This window comes from Biomphalaria glabrata, chromosome 3 (genome assembly GCF_947242115.1).
Source record: "Biomphalaria glabrata chromosome 3, xgBioGlab47.1, whole genome shotgun sequence".
Taxonomy (NCBI): domain Eukaryota; kingdom Metazoa; phylum Mollusca; class Gastropoda; family Planorbidae; genus Biomphalaria; species Biomphalaria glabrata.
Window position 1 is genome coordinate 21,181,198 of NC_074713.1, and position 21,102 is coordinate 21,202,299.

At 32.5% G+C, this 21,102-nt stretch overlaps 1 protein-coding gene across 8 annotated transcripts; it reads left to right on the top strand.

Moving 5' to 3' along the window:
- The first annotated feature begins 3,103 nt into the window (after positions 1-3,103).
- LOC106057032 (uncharacterized) lies at positions 3,104-19,115 on the top strand. 8 transcript variants are annotated; one of them, XM_056023940.1, is made up of 11 exons: positions 3,104-3,184; positions 5,317-5,472; positions 11,016-11,133; positions 11,304-11,404; positions 12,900-13,041; positions 13,194-13,288; positions 13,422-13,527; positions 13,838-13,922; positions 14,400-14,589; positions 15,564-15,587; positions 17,714-19,115. In XM_056023940.1, exons 1-11 carry the CDS (start codon positions 3,119-3,121, stop codon positions 17,843-17,845), a joined length of 1,215 nt encoding a protein of 404 aa, XP_055879915.1. In that variant the 5' UTR covers positions 3,104-3,118; the 3' UTR covers positions 17,846-19,115. The 8 variants fall into 8 exon arrangements, with proteins under 8 accessions (XP_055879915.1, XP_055879916.1, XP_055879917.1 ...); XM_056023941.1 differs by having other exon boundaries at positions 3,104-3,181; XM_013214053.2 differs by having other exon boundaries at positions 3,149-3,273.
- The last annotated feature ends 1,987 nt before the right edge of the window (positions 19,116-21,102 follow it).

The window sequence follows — 21,102 nt, forward strand, 5'->3', positions numbered from 1 at the left end:
TAGTATATATCTAGAATCTTTCTAAGATCTATCTAGATTCTAGTCAATCTAGAATCTAGACTAGAATCTAGATTAGAGAGTAACTAGTTTAAGCTAGTCTAGTTACGTCTAGTACTAGCTTACTAGTGTAATATGTATGTATGTAGATCTAGATCTACTAGATCTAGATGATAGATCTATAGTAGTAATAGTAGTACTACCGACACTACCGCTACCGTAGCACGGGTAGCCGGCATAGCCGTAAGTAATAAATTAGATCTATAAATAACTTTAAATAAGTAGTTTACTTAGTAGTCTAACTAGTCTAAGTTTAAGTCTAGTGACAGTCTGAGTCTAGATCTAGATCTAGTCAGTCCTGAGTGACATCAACAGTGAGTCTAGAGTGAAGAGTCTTAACTCTAAGTCTAAGTCGACTAAGTCTAGTTAGGGTTAGGTTAGTCTAAGTTCTAAATAATATAGATCTAGATCTAGATTATAAAGTAACTAAACTAGCAGTAGCACTAGTGCCACTAGGTGACTAGCAGTAGCAGCTCTAACTCTAATAATAAGTAATAACTAGATCTAATATTCACTAGTCTACTCTAATATAATATTTAATTAGATATTTAGATCTAGATCTATATAATTCTATTAGAGTCTACTGAAGTCTACTCTAGTTCTACTGACTTCTAGATCTAGTAAAATCTAGTACTTAGTAATGTAGTAGTCTAGTGTAACTAAGTGATAAGTCACATTAACTTCATTAAGTGTGTAGTCTAGTTCTAGACTAGATAACTAGACTCTAGATCTAGAGTCCAAGATTACATAGAAGTAATGAATCTAGATCTAGATGTATTCTAAGTAAAGTAAATCAAAGTATTCTAAGTAATAAAATTGGTCTCAAATAAATAATTGACTAACTTAAGTCTTAACTAACTAAATCTAGAAGAGAACTGCCATAAAAATAATGCTAGTCGGCCAATCGACTTTATCGTTACTTTTTGCTTTTAGATTATTATTTTTTTTTTTTAGTCCAGTGTTTCTCAAGCTGTGATTCGCGGCCTATCAGGATCGAGTCCGCGATACGTCCGAAGAGGGTCCGCAGAAAGATGAAAATTGTTTACAGTTAAAATAACTTCTTTGCTAAAAGCCAGTAGGGAGCGCGGTGGCTGAACGGTAAAGCCGGGGTTCGAATCCTGGTGAAGACTATGATTTTTAATCTCGGGATCTTCGGGCTCCTAGCTCTGAGTCCACCCAGCTCTAATGGTTACCTGACATTAGTTTGGGAAAAGGCGGTTGGTCGTTGTGCTGTTAACCATAGGCCACGAAACAGATGACCTTTACGTCATCTGCCCTATAGACCACAAGGTCTGAAAGGGGGACTTTAAAAATTACTTCACTTAAAAGCCAGTATATCCGATCGGATAATTTAAATAATGATCAACTCCCCCCTCACTATATATATCTTATGTTATCTTATATATGCCTATTATAGTCGTTACTTTAAAAAAAAAGTATATTACGTCCTACGCATTTCATGTGTCAATCTATTCTGTTAATCAATTACTTTAACTCTGCTAAGTCGTTGGTTTTCCTGTCTGATTCAGGCAGTCCATTCCATTCTTTAATGGCACTTAAGAGAGGGAAGAAGAGCACTTTGTACGCTTTTGTTCTAGCATATGGAATAAGAAAATAATTTACCACTACTTTTTAAAATGTCTATTGCGTATTATTCTAAGACAACCTAAACCCCAATAAGATTTCGAAACATTCTTCACTTGGATATTCCCGAACGGATATTGAAACCTTTTGCGTGTGGACAAACTCAGGTCCCAATAACAGATGAATCCATACTAAAGCAGGAGCAGCTTATTAAAATAGCTACAAACGAACTTATGTATAGGCTATATTATATAAACAAGGATATAGACATACCACTAATTATGGTTACAAAAAATATTCCAAATTTATATCCTAGCTGCATTATATGGGTCATGATAAAAAAAAAGTTGTTGACTGCTTAATAATTTCCAGTGACATAACGAACCTCATCAAAAATAAAAGAAACCGACTCAAAAATTGTATTCGTTGAGCAGCATGGACATTATTAAAATCATAAAATCTCATTAACGTAATTTTTTTTTCAAACTTTTATTTAAACAAAAGTTATAATCTCTATAAACACTGTTTTAACAAATTGTTTTTTCTTTTGTTTGTTAAAATTTTTTGTTGTTTTACATTTGTAACTTGTATATTATACATTTATGTAACTTTTCTCATTAGGGGGTCGAATCGTGAGAACCTCTGTGTCAATCTATATTTTTCATATCTTCCTTTCTGGTCCCGTTTCTGGGAATCGACACTTTGGAGATAAGCAAAATAATAATAATAATAATAACTTTGATAAGCGCTTTTTCTAAATGAATTTAAGTATAACACTTGGAATGGGGATCACTCCTCGCCATTAATTTTGTCTTAGGCATATGGACTTCGATTTTTCGCTGTTTCATTTTTTTAATTTTTTTTTTTAAATTTCATTTCAATTTCATTTGGGCCACCAAATATTATATAATATTCGCCTAGGACCTCCAATATATATATATATTATCCAAGGCCGTCCCGACGGATTAATGTCTATTGCTATCCGACTGAAAACAGAAACATTAACCATGAACTAATTCTGATTAAGTTAATCGAAATCTCTGCAGACACTATTTACTTCTACAGGTAGATTGACACCAGCACCCTTAAACTGTTAATATATTTCTTTTTTTTTTCTTCAAAATAAATCTTTTAGACGCATTATTTTCCAAGTTTTAAAATACAAGAAAAGCAATATTTTTTCCCCAAATTGAAAAAGGTGCCGGTACGCCGTACCGGTGTGTACCGTCACAAAAAAAATAGGTGCCGGTACTTATAAGTGATGGATTGCCTAACTTTTAACTACTAATAAATTAATAATAAACGTCGTTTAAAAGTAAGAAATTTATATTTTTTCCCCACATTGAAAAAGGTGCAGGCACGCCGTACCGGTGCCTACCGTCACAGAACAAGTACTGTATATGCTATTAAAAAAAGAAAGTTGCCGGTACTGAACTTAATATATACAAATATCGCGTGATTGGCGTAAACTCGGAAAATGTTTCAGTCGTATGGGAATAGCGATCGAGTGGCCTTCAGAATAACCCTTGACCTATTTGTTGTTGTAAACTATTTACTTTTATCAATTTTATGATTATGTTAGTGTTAGACCCTGTTCTGATCTAGATCTAGACTATATTCTAGTCTAGTCCAGTGAGTACCAGTGTCTCACTATCAGATCTATATTTGTATGTAGTCATATATTAGATCTTGATCTATATACTAGATCTATATATATTCAAATATCAAATTCAAAACAAGTCTTGGGTTCACTCATCACTGTTTACAGATTTTCTAGACTTTTCAGTCTTTTGTCAGTTTTGACTTTACTTTTACTAAACTTTTAGTGCTAGATTAGATCAAGTACTACAATCTAGAAGTAACTAGATAGACTACTATATAGACTCTAGATAGATCTCTGTCTCTAGATCTGTTAGTAGTATCGTTTTTTAGATATCCAATTCACTTATAGACTTATATTAAAAATTAGTCAACACACTATAAATTATATATATTAATTATATATAATAATTAAAAAGGATACTATAAAAAGATACAAAAGACAGTGTGTTGAGTGAGTAAGTTTAAAAAAAAGAGTTAAAAATTGAATGATTAGATTTAATGTTGTACTTATTTTTATTATTTTTAATAGAATAAACTTATCTAAATAGATCTACTAGTAATAGCAGATGTAGATTGTAGATCTAGAATCTAGGGGGAAGGTGGGGCTAGTTGTCACAATTTTAAAATTTTGATGTTTTAGATATATTTAGAATTCATTGATTCTCACCAAACTTAACAAGCTGTAACTTAAACATTCAGACAACAACTACACTCTAGACTCTAGAGCTAATGAAATAAATTTTATCTCTTTATTTATCAGAGTTATACAGCAGAAACGTGGTTGGGTTGAGGTTGTGACAATTTGCCCCACACCGGGTTAAGTTGACACAGGGCAAAAAAAATATTTAAAAATCACCATATCTTGCTATGTCTAAAAGAAATTTAATATATTTAGTCAAGACTTTGTTCTTGTAGTAGTTTCCTTGACTGGTCGTCATGAAAGAATGATATTTATGTGGAGGTTCTAAAACCTGTAGGAGCTAAGAAGGAAAGCTGTAGGTTTTTCTTCAAAATAATATTTATTTTTTCTATATAATATTTGTAAACTATCTGTTGACTTCTCCCTGCAATGCACCCACCTCCAACCTTTCTAAATAGTTGGACTAGAGAACTTCTTTCCTAAGCTAAATATTGTGCTCGGAGGACAGATATTGTCTGTATGTTGATGCTGGCTTAAACATTGTAAACAGCATTATTTAAGGAGAAAGTTGCTTAAGACTATATTTAGGTAGCATCCCTAAAAAAGAATCCATAAAACAAATAATTATTAATAAATAAATATTAATATTAAAATTTGTTTCAAAATGCTTAAACTCTTCATTGGGATAAGTTGTCACAATTGTGACATATTACCCCAACCAGTGTGATAACTTGCCCCACAACAATTTTCATAACATTTATTTCAATAACATTTTATTAAATTGGGTCGAGCTTTAAGAAAAAAAAACAATTTCAATGTGTAACTAATACATAGAGACATGAAACAGTGTAATGATGGACAATCATTTCAACATTGTAAGTGTTTTACAACAAAATTATGCAAAAATAAAATTTCACTTTCCTAACAGTGAAAACTAATGAAGCCTGATAAGTTTAAAATGCGAAAAGGTATCGACTTCACTTTATAACTATTTGTATATGTTTCCGCAAACATCTCAAATGTAGTTTCACATTTTTGATAGTGCATCATATTGTACCGATATAGTGTTTGTGACAACTTGCCCCTGTGACTTTTCACCCCACTTTCCCCCTATATTTCTGAAAGGAAGAAAAAAGTGAATTATCTCATTACAGAAATGAACACACAGTAAATTTTGGTTGATATGTTTAATCAGCTGTTAAAAATTGTTGGAAATAGAAACATATTTGGCTATTAAACATACAATTCCGATAATTTATTATTTACATTTTAGAATTTTTTTATGTTTGATTTCCTTATTTCTTAGGTGTCTTTGAGGTCTTATAGAGGCTGGATAAGCAAAACAATTTATTATTTATTAATTTATAGTTTAAAAAAAAACAAAGTTCATGCTATACGGAGCATTTTAAACAAAAATTACTTTCCTAACACAGATCATGTCTTGTGAAGCTAAAAAGGTGAAGCTAGATTCAGGCTTCAGTGATGAGGCTCACCCTGAGGTTTTTAACATCCACGCTATGCCCAAACAACCTGAAAACCTGAAACCAGGACAACTACCGCATTCACAGATAAAACAGTATTTTGAAAAGGTTTAAAATAATTTTAACAAAGAATTTTATATAAAAAAAAATATTTAACGATTTACTACTGCATGAGTGAACAACAGTTGAAAAAAATACTTGACTTGAATTGACTTGGCATGACTTGACTTAATCCTTTTGGAGCATAGGGCTGCAACAGTACTTCACCATGGGACTCTGCTCTGGGTGATTCACCTCTACTGGGTCCATGTCCATCCTGTCATCTTTGCTTCTTGGCTTCTGAACTCCTCCATGTTTGCTTTGGTCTCCCAACATTTCTCTTCCCTTTTAGGTTCCAGTCTCGAGACTGTTTTGCAATGTCATATGCTATTCTTTACATTACACTTGCAGATACAAAACTAAATCTTTGGTCCATCAGGGTTTTCTGCATGTATAGGTATTGCATTAAAAAAAATATAAATAACTAGTGAGAGCTATATTATTAAGATAATCAAATTTTGGTGTATCAGTAGGCAGAAGAAATTTTACAAAGGATTTAGGTCAACATGTCATGTAAAATAAAAAAAAGTAAAAATCCTCTTTCAGACCTTTCGATCCATAGGGCAGATGATGTTAAGGTCATCTGTTTCTTTGGTCAGCGGTTAACGTGCAGGGTGTCATTTGGCCATCACAAGGTCAGGTACCCATTAGAGTTGGGTGGACTCAGGGGCTCTCTAGAAATCCAGAAATTCAAAATCCTAGTCTTCACAGAGATTTTAATTTTAACCCAGGACTTTAGGTCTGATAGCTAAGCACTTAACCACTCAGCCACCATTCCCTCCACTTGTAATGTAGTCAATATAATAAAAATCCCCTCAAAATAAAAGCAATGATAAATTAATGAATGTCTTTTCATGATAAATAAGTGTTCTTTTTACCTCCTTTTTAGAAAATTAAATCTAATAATTATTTAATTATATAGTAATGTAAGATATGGATGATTGAAGCTATTTATTTTTTCTCTATAGTATTGAGTAAAAAAACACAACTCAAGTGAGCTTTTTATACATGAAAATGTATGTTTAATTAAGTTCTACAACCTGAATGTTAATAAGTATTCTTCATAAAAAAAATACTTTTGAAAATACTAATTTTATATCATGCCATCCTATTTATCCCTGCAAGAGAGAATATACTTTTCTTACAATATATGATTTTTTAAATCTTTTACCCATTTTTATTTTTTTTCCTATTTGGCCTAGATCTGTTTTCAAATCACTAATCATAGTTGACCTATAAAGATAATCTCACAAGACCACTAAACCTTGAACTGGTACACAATTTTAATCCCACTGTTTTAGTGATCAACAGTGATACTGACACATTAAATGTGAAAACAGGAAGTTTTTTTTTATTTTTTTAAATATTTTTTTAGCATTTTGGGGTTAGGCAGAAAGGTCTTTGCAAGTGCTGACAATTCTGTGATATGGCCGTGCAGTTTTAGCTTGCATTCTTAACTTTGGTCAAATTTCTTTGTGATAGGGTCTTTATGGGATACCTAGAATCCTTCTATAATTTCTCAGTTACTTAGCTAGGATCCTCCTCCCTAATTCGGCAGTTATCAGAGTCTAATATTTGCAAACATACAGGAATGTGGCCATAACTAAGGAGTGCATCAGTCAGAATTTTTAGCTGAGGGCTATTTCTTTGTCTTTCTTAATTGTCCTGAGCTTCACAAGTGTTACTGTGTGATTCTGGATAGGAATTCAAACTGAGTCTCTTAGTTCAAATACAATAAAACGGTAGGGTTTATATTTTTCATTGCAGGTTTTAGCTAGAATTGAGATGTTATTAAAAGCAGCACTCTAACCAGTCCCCTGTGAATGCTATACATTAAAAAAAAAAAAAGCTATATTAAATTTATTTAACATGAACATACTTTTATTTCTTTTCTATTCTATTTTAGAAAAACAACTGTTTAATTTTTGTCGTTTGTTTTTTGTAATGGATATTTTTTAAAAGCCATATATATATATATATGGTTTTTTTTTTGGTTGGGCAAAGTAACAACTCTGCACTAATCATTGAACTTGTCACTTTTACAAGCATGATCTTTGTTGCTATCAATGTAATTAGAGATAAATTTAAAAAAAATGCCGTCCTGATAACTAAAGTGGACCAAGGTAATGACCTTCTTTGTAAAACAAGTTGTGGCTTGTTTATAAGACTGGTTTATCCTTTCTCTGTCACTCAGTTCAGTTACACTCACAACTGTTTAGTTAGTGAAACTTTTCTTCTACTTTTAAAATGTCTAAAGTGACATTTAGTTCAGAGCTGACAGACAGGCCAGAACTTTTTGATATTCGAGCGATGCCAGAGCAGCTCAAAAATTTGAAGCCTGGTCAGCTGGAGGCCAGCAAAATTAGAGAATTCTTTGAAAAGGTAAAGCATCTTAACAATGTTTGAGGCAAACTTTTCTGGGTTTTTAATAATAAGCTTACAGATGCATCCTGTGTACTATTTAATTCTTCACTAATTTGTTTGAAAATTGGCATAATTTTTAAATTTAGTTTGCGGTTTGTGGGCTTTTTCAATGCATGGACCAAAGGTTTGGAAATCACTCCCCATTGATCTCAGACAAGCCACATGCTTCAGTACATTCAAGAAGAACATAAGACCTATCTGTTCAAAACTTTTTTAGATTAGTATGTTATTTTAACTCTTGTGTTTATGTCTGTGATGTTATTAGAGAGCCTTAGAGTTTACCATGAAAAATAAAAAGTAGTTTTGTATTACTCTTAAAAATTAAAATAAAAAAAAATAAAGTTCACCTTTCCTACCTTACAATCTATAGGGTAGATGATGTTAAGGTCATCTGTTTTTTGGCCCAATAGTTAAGCACAACAACCAACCCCTTTTTTTTTCAAAAACTTAAATCAGGCACCTATTAGATTTGAGTGGAATCAGGCGCGCCCTAAAAATCCCAAAACTTTAAATCCTGTCTTTATAGATATTTGAACCCGGGACCCCAGGTTTAAAAGCCAAGTGGATCTAATTCTCTTTGTAAAATTTCAATTTACCACATTCTTTTCATTTTTCTATAATTATGCAATCATCTGAAAAAGTCTTCATTCCTGAACTTATGCAATCATGTGTAGGTCATTTATGTAAATTAGAAACAACATTTGGCCTTTGACTATACATTGAGGCACACATAAGTTTACTGTTATTTGTGTTGATATGAAGTCATTTGTTACATTTTGTTCACAGATTCATATTATTAGAGATTACCCATGATACCCCCCCCCCCTTGCATTTTAATGTTTTTCTTTAAGTACAGATAATTGGTTACATAGTTCTTCTATATACCCTAATCTAGAGATGTGTAGACTGTTATACTATATCTTAGTATAAGTGGCATACGTGTTGACGTTTGTTATTTAATTTTGTGTGTACATTTATAGAGTCATTTTATATGGCTTACAGAACTCTTCCATGATTATCTGCCCTCTCTTTTTCATATACATTTCATTATCACAATGTCTCAGTTCTAAATGTGTGGATTTAGCCATGCTATCTTTTTTCTGTCTGGCATTTCATTTTTTACTAAGATCTCTAAATCTGCTGATTTGTCCCTAATACTTTGAAAGTTAATTATTGGTGTTGTAAGAGGCTAGATATTTCTGCTTTAATAAATTTATTTAAAGGGGCTGTTTTTTTAGAAGTGGCTAGTGTTTTGTAAACTTGATTTACAGTAGAGTATAAGAAATATGAGTTAGAAATGTCTGCATCAAAGGAATCAAACAGTCCTGATGAAAACTGATGTAACCCACACAGTGCTGTAATGCAGTGCAGTTGCTTAATGCATAGTATACAGGATTGTTCATGTGCAGGCACAGTGCATGATACTGTTCATTACAGGTTTTGCATTGAATGGCTTTTTATCTTTTAATGCATTCTTTTTACAATTGTTACATTTATCTCTATCTTTGTCCGGGGTTTGATTCTACATCTCAGCTATTACTATTAAAAAGTAATAAAAAAATTTTTTTCTGGCTGTCACTAATTACGTATTTTCATTTGCAACAGGAAATTTTATTTAATGCTATTGATAAGTATCTAACATTTTTTATTGAGATTACATAGATCTGTGGTGGAGTGATTGGTCATGACTGTTAAGGTTGCATTTTGATGACTGTTAAGGTTGCATTTTTCGATTTAGGGTTGACTGAGATTTGGTTGATTTTTGTGCTGCCTATTTTTGATAAGGCATTGTCTTTGATTCCAAAGATAACTGATGAGTGCAGTATTTGACATGACCACCCAAACCCCGTTGTAACCTACATTTTTTGCTACTTGAAGATATTTGGTAAATATTCAAATAAATAGCCAGATCAATTTCATATTGGCTGTTGAGTTTTAGGTCACTGTAATACCCAAGATCTTGGGTTTGAATCCTAATGAAGGTTGTTTTTTTTTAAACTTAGTACTTTTGGAGGTCCAAAATTTATTTTACCTTTAATGCATGCCTTAAGTGAAAAAAGGTGGTAGATAGGTTTGTTGACATAACGTTTTCATTTATGGGGGCAAGGTAGTCAAAATGGAAATTTCTTTACTGCTTGTTTAATTCACATTTTAAAAAATTTTCAATAACAGTATATGTATATATAAATATATTTTTATATATTACTGGCTCTTTTCTTAAGGAAAAATGTATACATTCATATTGTTATAACCTTGCCATGCACACAAAAGATAGTGCAGAAGGTGCACACTATTAGTGACTAGACTAGGAAGGATGTTGACATTAGAGGAGAGAGAAGATTTGCCCAAGTCTAGAACCGATATGAAGATGCTGTGCTCAAGGCAGATGTCCTATGTGTTTGTCATGTCCCAATGTAAATAAACACCTATGTTTCATTGAGTTGCCTCCCTTCAGTTATTAAAATATAACTCCTCTCTGGGGCATATCCCTGGTTTTAGATGATAGAGATCTTATGCTGCCCAAGCCTCATGGTCCCTCTCTCAACCTTATCATGGTGATTCAAAGGTATGTGTGTCACATTACCTTTGTCCCCAGTTTGGTAGTAGGAGCTGTAAGAGGGAATAGCATGGTTGATAGTCCTAATGCCCAAGATGGCCCCCCTCATGACCCAAAATGGCTCCACTCATGACTTTTCCTCAAGTGTGACCATTAAAGCCATAGCAGGACAAGTTGAAATTAAAGTAACCTCTCTCTGATCTGCCTTATGAGGCTATTGAACTCTATCTGCTTAATGCTGTCCCTTTTAGAAACACTGTCATCCCTTCCTGAGCAGAAGCAGCTCAAACAAACTTCATTATTTAAAGTCACAGGAGCAGACCAAGTGCTGCACTTGATTATCAGAGGCTATTTGAGACTTATTTAAGGAAGCTTATCCACATTGACAATCTAAGAACCTTTACAACAACCAAAAAACTTTCTAGTACAGTTTAGTATAGTATATGTGAAGAAAACTGTTACTTTCATTTCTAATGTACTGGTTTACTTTAGATTCAAATAGGCAACAAAATTAGTTCCATGTATTTCTTTGTTCAATTTATTTTTAAATATCCATTTCTAAATCTTTCAGGGTTTTCTTTTAGTACCAAAATTTTTTGAGGAAGAGGAATTGGAACCTGTTCGTAGATCAATAGAAAAACTTGTGGATGACCTGGCTCAGATGCTATATGATGGTGGAAAAATTAAAAGTAATATTAATGTTTCTTTCATAGATTGTTTTCCACGAGTAGATGTAATTGTTAAATATTTGTATTAAAGAACTGTAAATATTAACTCAGGCTTAGAAACAAAAATAAAATTCTTATACATCAAAATATATATAAATACATATTTTATACATTTTATTTATTATTGTCAGATCTGTATAAAGAACATGGATTATTTCAAAGACTTATTCGTATTGAAAAGGAATTTCCTGGAGCTAATATAATTCTACATAAACAGGGGCAGTTAACTGAGGTAAATTATGAAACTTACTTTAAAAAAATATCTATCATATAAAAATATAATTATTAATGTAAATATTTTTTTTTTCTAACCATTGGTCCAGCAGCTCAACTTATTTTTACTAAATGTCCAATCCAAAAATCAGGCATAGGCAAAAGGAGACATGGTGACTAAATGGTAAAGCAATTGGGTTGGGAACCAAGGGAATAGGGTTTGAATCTCATGAAAACTGGGGTTTTGAAGTTAGAGCACCTTGAGTCCACCTAACTCTAATTGGTATTTGACATTAATTGGGTAAAGTAAAGGCAGATGGTCATTGTGCTGGCCAAATGACACCCTCATTAATGTAGTTCACAGATGACCTTTTATCATCCGCCCAATAGATTGCAAGATCGGAAAGGGATATTTTAATTATAATACATTGTAAATGTAAATATTATACTTAATTTATACAATTTTATTGCTTTTTATGCTTTTTAAAATTGGTAATATATTACAACATTACGCTCATAATTTTGCCAATGTTAATTCAAGTCATTGCATTAATTGTATTTAAACAAATTATGTTCAACTTTTATATAATTGTCTCTGACATCTAATTTTAATTTCTTATAGTTAAATCAAATCAGTGGTTCATTTTGTTTTTATTAAATGGGGTTTGTTGTTGTCTTTGTTTATTTAATCATTACTAGGGGCTAAGATAACAATGCACATTAATGTTAGCCAATCTATCCAACATTTTAAGGCATTGATGTTAGCCAATCTATCCAACATTTTAAGGCATTGATGTTAGCCAATCTATCCAACATTTTAAGGCATTGATGTTAGCCAATCTATCCAACATTTTGAGGCATTGATGTTAGCCAATCTATCCAACATTTTGAGGCATTGATGTTAGCCAATCTATCCAACATTTTAAGGCATTGATGTTAGCCAATCTATCCAACATTTTGAGGCATTGATGTTAGCCAATCTATCCAACATTTTAAGGCATTGATGTTAGCCAATCTATCCAACATTTTAAGACGTTTGGTTTATCAGATACAGAACTGTAGTAACATTTCAATTTATTCCAACATTTATTAGCATTATGGACCTGCCATTAACTGGAAATGATTTTTAAAAGTAATTCCCTGTCAGCGCCATAAAGATCAACTCAGGTGCCATTTTGCCTTCACTAGCATTGAGGAAAGCAGATAGCCTCTAAAAGAGGATCGCTGGACACATTGATATAAAAAGTCCTTCTTGAAGAAAGGTGCAGAAGATGAAAAAAACTAAAAAAGACCCTCTGCGAACAATGGCTTTGTCTGCACTGGATGTGGCAAAATATGCAGGTGGCAATGGGAATTGTATGATTGGTCATGTGAAATACCACATTTGTCCTCCATGTTCATAATTAAAGACAATGCCTCATTATTAGTTGGATTCAAATTCAAATCAAAATGTATTTCCTGTAAAAAAAAAATGGTGTCAATCTTAATTTATATTGATCTTTTATTATATTTAGGCTTTTCAGACACTTTGGTCCAATGAGCGACTACTAAATGTGGTAGAACAACTTATTGGGCCTGAGATAGCTGGACACCCTGTATGGAATCTCAGAACTAAGACTCCTCAGAATGAAGCCACAACAGTTCCATGGCATCAAGGTGAATTTTATGCATTTTGTTTCAACTAATAACCTTACAACCTAAGTCAATTTTAAGTATGTGAGACTTTATTTATTAGATTAAATTTTTTTTAAATTTTGAAAATAACATGCAAAGAAGTAACAAGAAAATAATTTATTTTGGTCACACAGACAGTGCTTACCTGGACAATGACTCCTACAATGTCCTACAAGCAACTGCCTGGATTCCATTATTAGATGCCAATGAAAAAAATGGATGCATGGAAGTTAGCATTTTTTTTAAATTTAGAATTGATGTTAAAACCATTTTAGTCTAAATGTTCTCATTGGCATTATTTAATCAGTTTTGTTACATTGTGTTTATTTTATTTAAAATATTTATATTTTCTTTGTTGCCAGGTAATCTCAGGAGGTCATTTACCTGGGAAAGTGGTCAGACACACCTGCTGCTGGGGTGAGACTTGGTATGTTGTGATGGATGAACAAGACGCAGCAGAGAAGCTTAGTAAGGTTTAATTTGAATAACTAAAGTAATGTTTAGTAAGGTATTAACTTAAATAGCTAAAGTAAAGCTTAGTAAAGTCTAACTCAAATAGCTAAAGTAATGTACAGTATAGTCTAACAAAAATTGCTAAAGTAAAGCCTAGTAAGGTTTAACTCAAATAACTAAAGTAATTCTCAGTAAGGTCTAAGTAAAAGGTCTGCTAAAACAATGTAGAACAGTGAACCATGAAATACTAAATGGTAATATAGTAGCCTACTTTAAATAAAAAAAAAATCACATTTAAGAAAAAATTGTTTTCTTATGTCTTCAGATGTAGACTTTGTGAAAGACAAAGTCTTATGCCCAGTGCCCTATGGTGGGATGCTGCTAATCAACAACATGATACCACATAGAAGGTATTTAACATTTTTTTTTACTAGTTTTTTTTTTTTTTTTGAAAATCACTGATTTCCTCATACACCTTGTTGTAGTGAAGCCTAGATGTATGTCCATTTCATTTGTATTTCTCAAAACTGAAATAATCTTTTCCCCAGTTATTTTTATTTAATGAGTTTTATCTCTATCTATACAATTTAGGCCAATTTATGCTTTGTCATCTTATAACTTAAGAATAAATACATTTCAGATGTTATTCTGACCTAATACTTTAGATTTTGTGTTTATTCATTCCAAATAGAAAACTATTTTATTTTGAAACCTATTTTATAAAGTAGAGCTAGATTTGTAAGGAAGATTATTTATTTGCATTAATAGTAATATTTTGAAAAGCACAAATCATTAGCAAAATACAAGTTTATAATATTTTGTCCATACATCAATCATATAATTTGTATTTAAAGTTTTAATATTTTGAACTTTTTATCTGGTTTAAGCTTGAATAATATCTCAGATGAAATTCGTTGGAGCCTGGACTTGCGCTGGCAGAATCCAGAAAAATCTGTTGGATTTTATGGATTAAAAGAAGGAGTTTTGATGAGGTCTGCCAAGAATCCAGTGACTAAAATAGACTGGGAAGGTTTCAACAAAGTAGACAGACACCGTGAGGCTGACTTGGATTGTAAGGTATATGACTGCAACAATTTTTCTAGGCTAGTCAAAACTGACCTATAAAAAGTTTTATATTTTGAAAAACAAATCGAAGTAATAATTAAGCTTTTTTCTGTTCATCTCATTGTTCCTAAAAAAATGCTTAGCATGCTTCGGATGTTCCTTCAGATTTGAATATCATTACATGCTAGCCCAAACATCCTGCAGGAAGACAGGGGATAGCAACAGGCAGGGTTCAACAGCTAATTTAAAAATTAAATTATAATTAATTACTCTCATCCCTTGTTACAAAAATTATTTAGTTTACGACCTTTACTGCCATTAGTGAATTTACACAAGTAAGGTTCTTTATTTAAAAATTGATTTTTTTTTCCATCAGAAACCTGTTTATGCCATTTTTTTATTTTTTTTCAAACTTTTTTTTGTTATATTTGTATGACTTATTAGACAAATAATAAAAAGATGGTTGTTATTATAATGTTACAAAAATCACTATATTTATTATAAGATGGGCAAGCTGCAGGCTACAGAACATAAAGTGGCAGTGCATTAACTATATATTTCTACCAATATTGAAATAAAGCATTTTTTAAAACTGTAGAGTAGAATACACAAGGAGCTAAGTGTTAGACTATTTGATACTATTTTCATAATCTTTTCAAAATTGTTCATAAGCTAGCAGAAACCTTTTCTTATTGACATGCTTCCATAAAATACAGATATGACACAAACCAAATGTAAATTATACCAGGCTGATTTCTCTATTCAAGAATAGAATTTGGGCCTAAAATGTTAAAAGTCCACTGTGTCTATTCAGCTGTAAAGTTTATTGATATATATATGGTTATTTAATCTTTATTTTATCATTGATAATGTTTACATAAAAAAAAAAAAACTTGATGTTTTTCTTTTTAATCTAATTTTCAATTACTACTTTTAAAGGCAGTAGAAAAAATAATTTTACATTTATTTTTAATATTTTCCATTAGCTGATTGAACTACCAGAAAAAAAGGTAAAGATAACTCATAATGGCCCATTGAAGAAATTGAGAAATACTGCTCAATTGTTATATACTTTTAGAGAGACTCACATATTGTTATGTACACAGAGAGAGTGTAACATAACATGAGTTTGTGTCTTTAAATTTAAAAATTAAATCAACTTCAAGCCAGCCATCATTGTCTAGTGCTTTAACCAACCAATTCTCAACTTTTATTTCATCAGTATTTCTAACATAAAACTAACACTTTTTTATTTGATAACTACTAATCATAATGAAGTCATTATCTGTATAAAAGTAATATGTTATTGCTATGCTATACAAATAAATGGACTTCCAGTGAATCAGAAAATCTTAAAATTTGCATAAGCATAAAAAATACAATGTTCTAAAGATTTACTAACACTCTAAAAGCTTTATAAATGTAGTCCATGTTTTCGGTGAAAACAAAATTGATTGTGCAGAGGTTGAGTGACTTATTCCTAGAAGCTTAGTTTACACAGTATATTTACAATCTATTTACATTCTTAAGAAGTGTGCCCTTGATATTTGTTCAGGTTAAACAGTAATAAGAAAATATATGTTGTTACATTTGTCTCAATCTAAAAATATAATGTAAAGGGAAAATGTCAAACCAAAATATCACTAAAATACATGAATCAGATCAGTGTGGTTTTAGTCATTTTAAGAGTCTGATGCACTGGTTTTATTGACTCTATCTGGTTAACTGCTCCATATCAGTAAAAATATTTTCAAAAAAAAACTAATTTCTGAAAGAGGAAAATTGGCAAAGTTCAGTGGAGAGTTATAATGAAACTATCTGTGACTGTAATGGTAACAGTGATTTTGGATTCATCTTTTCTGTAAAGTACATCAAATAGCAAAAGAAGGAATCAAATAAACAACAACAATAACAAAAAACAGAGTTTCAAAATGTAGCACCTATACCTTTCATAGCAGGTTCAGGTAAATAATGAAATCAACTGCACACCTGAAAAACATTTCTACCACTAGAAGACATTTTATAAAGTATATCTTCCATCCCATGTGACAAAAAATATACTCTGTTGCAATAATTAGCTTATCATGAACATTAAATTGACATTTGCTAATACTAGTGAAGAGTCTATTTGCTGTTTCAATTAAAAACATTGATCAAGATATATTTCTTGTGATGAGGACACTAAGTGGAACAAGTAAATGGTTGAACATTACCTTCAAGTAAGAACTCTAAACAGAAATAAAACTCCAAACAGTTTCCTTCTATCTCTACGGTGGCAGAGCCAGTATACTTTTATTGTCCCAGGTATGGTAGAAACAGTTTATTACAGGCTCCATAGGAGAATTAAACATTCCTCTTGTTTATATTGATGGTCTCGACATACGACATTCATCGTCATTGAAATATATTGTCAGATTATTGTTTTAGATACTTTTTTTTGTGTTTTTAAATAACTTACAAGATTCAGTTAAGTTGTATTTATACTTTGTACTTAATTTATTTCCAACTGACTTCTTTTGTCTTAAGTGGTGCAAAAATGTATTTCCTCGACTCTGCAACAAATTATAGAGTGTTGTCTTCTTGATAAATTTTTTTTTTTTATTTTTTTTTTTTTAATCTTTTTGTTCCCTCACTTCTCCCTTATTTTTTACAATGTATTTTTAAATCATCTCTCATGAATATTGTTAGTGTTTTATTTTGTCTTGGCCTTAACTCCAAGGGATCTTTTTTTTAAACTTATAAATGGTTCCTCCCCCTGACTTTCACTGACATACAATCAATACAACAGACACAAAACATAAACTGGTAATGAGTTTTTGTACTTTAAACATTTATTTGGATTGATAGATGTAAGTCCACTTCTGATAGATTTCTCTCACTGTTCCATTTGTAAAGGATGGAGATAGGAATACTAATTGTTCCCTTGTTTCTATAGGCAATGTATTTGAAAGTGTTTATAGTTCATGAATTAAACTAAACTCTTTATTAACAACTTAAAGTTCAATAGCAATAGAAATTATTAAAGTATACTAAATAGTATCTTATTGTTAAATATAATTGTTTGTCTAGAAGATAATAACATACCATATTTGTATTACACAAAACTAAATGGTAATTTTCTACATTCTGTGTTTAGGACAAAGTAGAAGATGATCCTTTTGATACTATCATCGTTGGACCCTGGATGAAGAAATGGGAAATGACCCACACGAATCGCCATACCGACAGATTAACCAGCAGGAATGATAGCACTTGGCACAAGGCCTAACAAGTTCAATTGTGTTGGTGCAGCTAAGTGTTATCTATCATTATAATAGATCTAAGCTACTGGTCATATGCAGGTATTCATATTTTATATACCAAAACCTGAATCATAACCACGTGTAAAGATTTTGAATTTAGCTTTATTTTTGTTATAGCCATCTCCACTATATTATTTTCAGATTGCTTACTTTATTATTTTTTTACTATATTACCAATATCAATTTAGTGTATAACAGGCCAAAAGATTTTTTTATAAATTGTTTCTAGCTTGTTTGCTAGGTGTCAAAAAGAGCAGTAGATCAACCAATCGAGTAATCTTTGAACTTAATCTAATTGGAACATGACTGCATTTATACAAATCTTTTGTCGCTTTAGATAGTGGCTCTATGTTCCGAGGGCTACACTAACATGAATTATATAATTCTCTAAGAATGAATAGTCAAATAGTCTTAATGAAGTGTGGAAATAGTACAATTATACCATGTTTTCCTGGGTTTATATTTACAAGTTTTTATTTACATGTATTTTAAATTCACTCTGGTATTCATTAGCATATGTGATAATGTGAACAATAAATAATGGCCTAAAACTTCAAAAGAATGAGTCATTGTCTGCTCAGTGTTCTGAACTACAAGGTTAAAACTGGAAAGATCAAGTTGTAATTTATTGTGTCCTTATTACAACTGTAATATATGTAGTTATTACAACTATACTCTGAGTCACCTTGTTTTGGGGAATGTTTTATTTGTAACTTTACTTGTAACATTACCACATGGTGAAAAGGTTTTACACATTTCTAGTTTTTTTCTTTTCTTTGTGATTGATGATATCAAAGTATGTTTTAAATGTAAATACTTAATATTAAATTTTAAAGTCTTTCTAATTGCCTTGTATCCAGAGCTGTGTTAATGCTAGACTTTTACTTCTACTTTTTCCCGGTAATAACATTTTAAATTTTTTTTTAAACTAATTGCTTGTGCAGTGAGTACTGCTACTTTCTGATAACAAAATGATCTATTGAATTGTAGCATTGATTTCTTTAGAGTCAAAATACTTTAAAAATAAAATGAGAACATTCTATTGAATTGTAGCATTGATTTCTTTAGAGTCAAATTACTTTAACAATAAAATGAGAACATTCTATTGAATTGTAGCATTGATTTCTTTAGAGTCAAATTACTTTAACAATAAAATGAGAACATTCTATTGAATTGTAGCATTGATTTCTTTAGAGTCAAACTACTTTAAAAATAAAATGAGAACATTATATTGAATTGTGTGTTTCAGTTTTTCATTGAAAGTCCTAAATGTTTGAAATATTTCATTGAATGTCTTGCAAAACAAGAGTCTGTGCACAATTACGTCCATCCTGCCCATGCCTTGAAAAGAATTGGCTTTGAAAGTGAACATTTCTCTCTTCAGATACAAGTTCATGGGGGGGGGGGGGGAAGAATGTTTCCGTGCGGCCTTTATGTGCTCAGCAAACAATTCATTTGAAATTTAAACTCTAGCCTTCTTGAGAGGTAATGTTTGCAGTTTTGATGCGGAGACCATGGCAGTCTGTGAAGCCTTAAAAGTCATTGACTCTCAACTCGGCGAGGGACATTTGAGGGTAACACAGATTGTTGTGGTCACTGACTCAAAATCTGTGCTACATGCTTTGCAAAGCCCCGGACCATGGCCCCCCAATATCAACACTGTCATCATGGCTTCACATAACATCAAACAACGCTATGGCACCCCTGTAATAATGCAGTGGGTACCGAGTCACATAGGTGTGACTGGCAACACAATCGCAGACTCTTTGGCCCACCAGGGAAGGCGAATTCCACCCACTGATCAGGCTGTAAGCTTTCATCAAGCCCTAGCTATAATACAAAAAACAAATGGAAAAGTGGTTTGAGTGCTGGGACAAGTCCCAAAAAGCCTGTGGAGTCTGGGAGCGAATGAGGCGCCCTGACCGCACTTCCCCGTGGTGGAGGCTGTCCAGGCCTGAGCAAGCTATTATAGCACAGTGCAGGACAGGCCACTGTCCTGTTGGCTCATATTTCTCGCGGCTATGGCCAAATTTCGATTCACGGTGCCCTCGCTGCGGGGAAGAAGAGGAAACCGTGCCTCATATTCTGTTTGACTGCCCCAGACTTGCTGATCTCCGTCTAGACAGGTCTGGGAAACCCAAAATTCTCGACCTGTATGGCGACATTCATGCACTACGCAAGACAGCAGGGTTTCTGTCCAGGGCTTTTGCAAGAGAGGATTTGAGCCTCTCAAGCCCTCACTCTAATGGAGTTTGATGATGATGATGATGAGAGGTAACTAAGGGGTTTGTGCCACTCAGCCACACTTAAATCAATCGAATCATTAACTAGTCAAACTAAGAAGATGGAGTTGTCATAGCAAGGTCATTAGAACTTCTAGACTATCCCATAGAGTTGAAAGTATTGCAAGAATAACAGAACAAAGTTGAACTGTGTGAATCGAAGGGATGACAGTAATTGGTGTAAATTTAACCTTTTTGTAAAATGTAACGGTAGTCAATAGAGGTAAATGAATATAAAAGATTATTGGGTAACTATTCTAAACTCAGAGGCTGTATGATGTGGGATTTTCTTCTTCTTCATCGTTCTCATTGTTATGTTGGAGTGTTCATATGACTAGACCAATACATGAGATGAACTGCGCAGTGGTTTCCAAATCAGGGAGCTCTCCATATAGTTTTCTTTCTATTGGGGTGATTTGGGGCCAATGTCTTATACGGGCCTCTTGGTAAAGAGAGCAGTTTTGGAGGACGTGGTCGGCATTTTCTGGTGATACTCCACATGGGCAGATTTCACTGGTTCCAATTTTGAGCTTCCGGTACATGTGTTGTCGCATTCTGTTGTGTCCGGTCCTGAGTCGAAAGATTAGACGTTGGTCTTGTCGGGATAGCTTATAGTAAGCGTCATCTTTCTTGTGATTTGGATGGGAGCTCGTCTATTTCTCATTTATTTTATCTACAATTAATTTCTTCTGGATAGAGTGCAGAGTTTGTTTATGAGTTAGTTCTCCCACTCTTGGCGAGTGTGTCAGCCTTCTCATTTCCTTCTAGTTGTATATGAGCTGGTATCCATTGAATAACAGTTTTTTTGCTGTTGTTGTTGAGCTTTGTAAGTGCTGTTCTGAGGTTTTTAATATAAGAAGAATCAGAGTTTTGCAAGCTTTGGAGGGTTGTTTTCGCATCGGTTAGAAAGACAATCTGACTGTGAGGGGAACTTGGATGAT

Bases quoted from the DNA above. Each gene is read 5' to 3' on its own strand.
- LOC106057032 (XM_056023940.1), top strand. From the start codon at position 3,119: ATGTTTCAGTCGTATGGGAATAGCGATCGAGTGGCCTTCAGAATAACC. The intron at 11,134-11,303 runs GTAATATTAATG...TATTATTGTCAG, and splicing joins TGATGGTGGAAAAATTAAAA to ATCTGTATAAAGAACATGGA. The intron at 13,528-13,837 runs GTAAGGTTTAAT...TTATGTCTTCAG, and splicing joins AGACGCAGCAGAGAAGCTTA to ATGTAGACTTTGTGAAAGAC.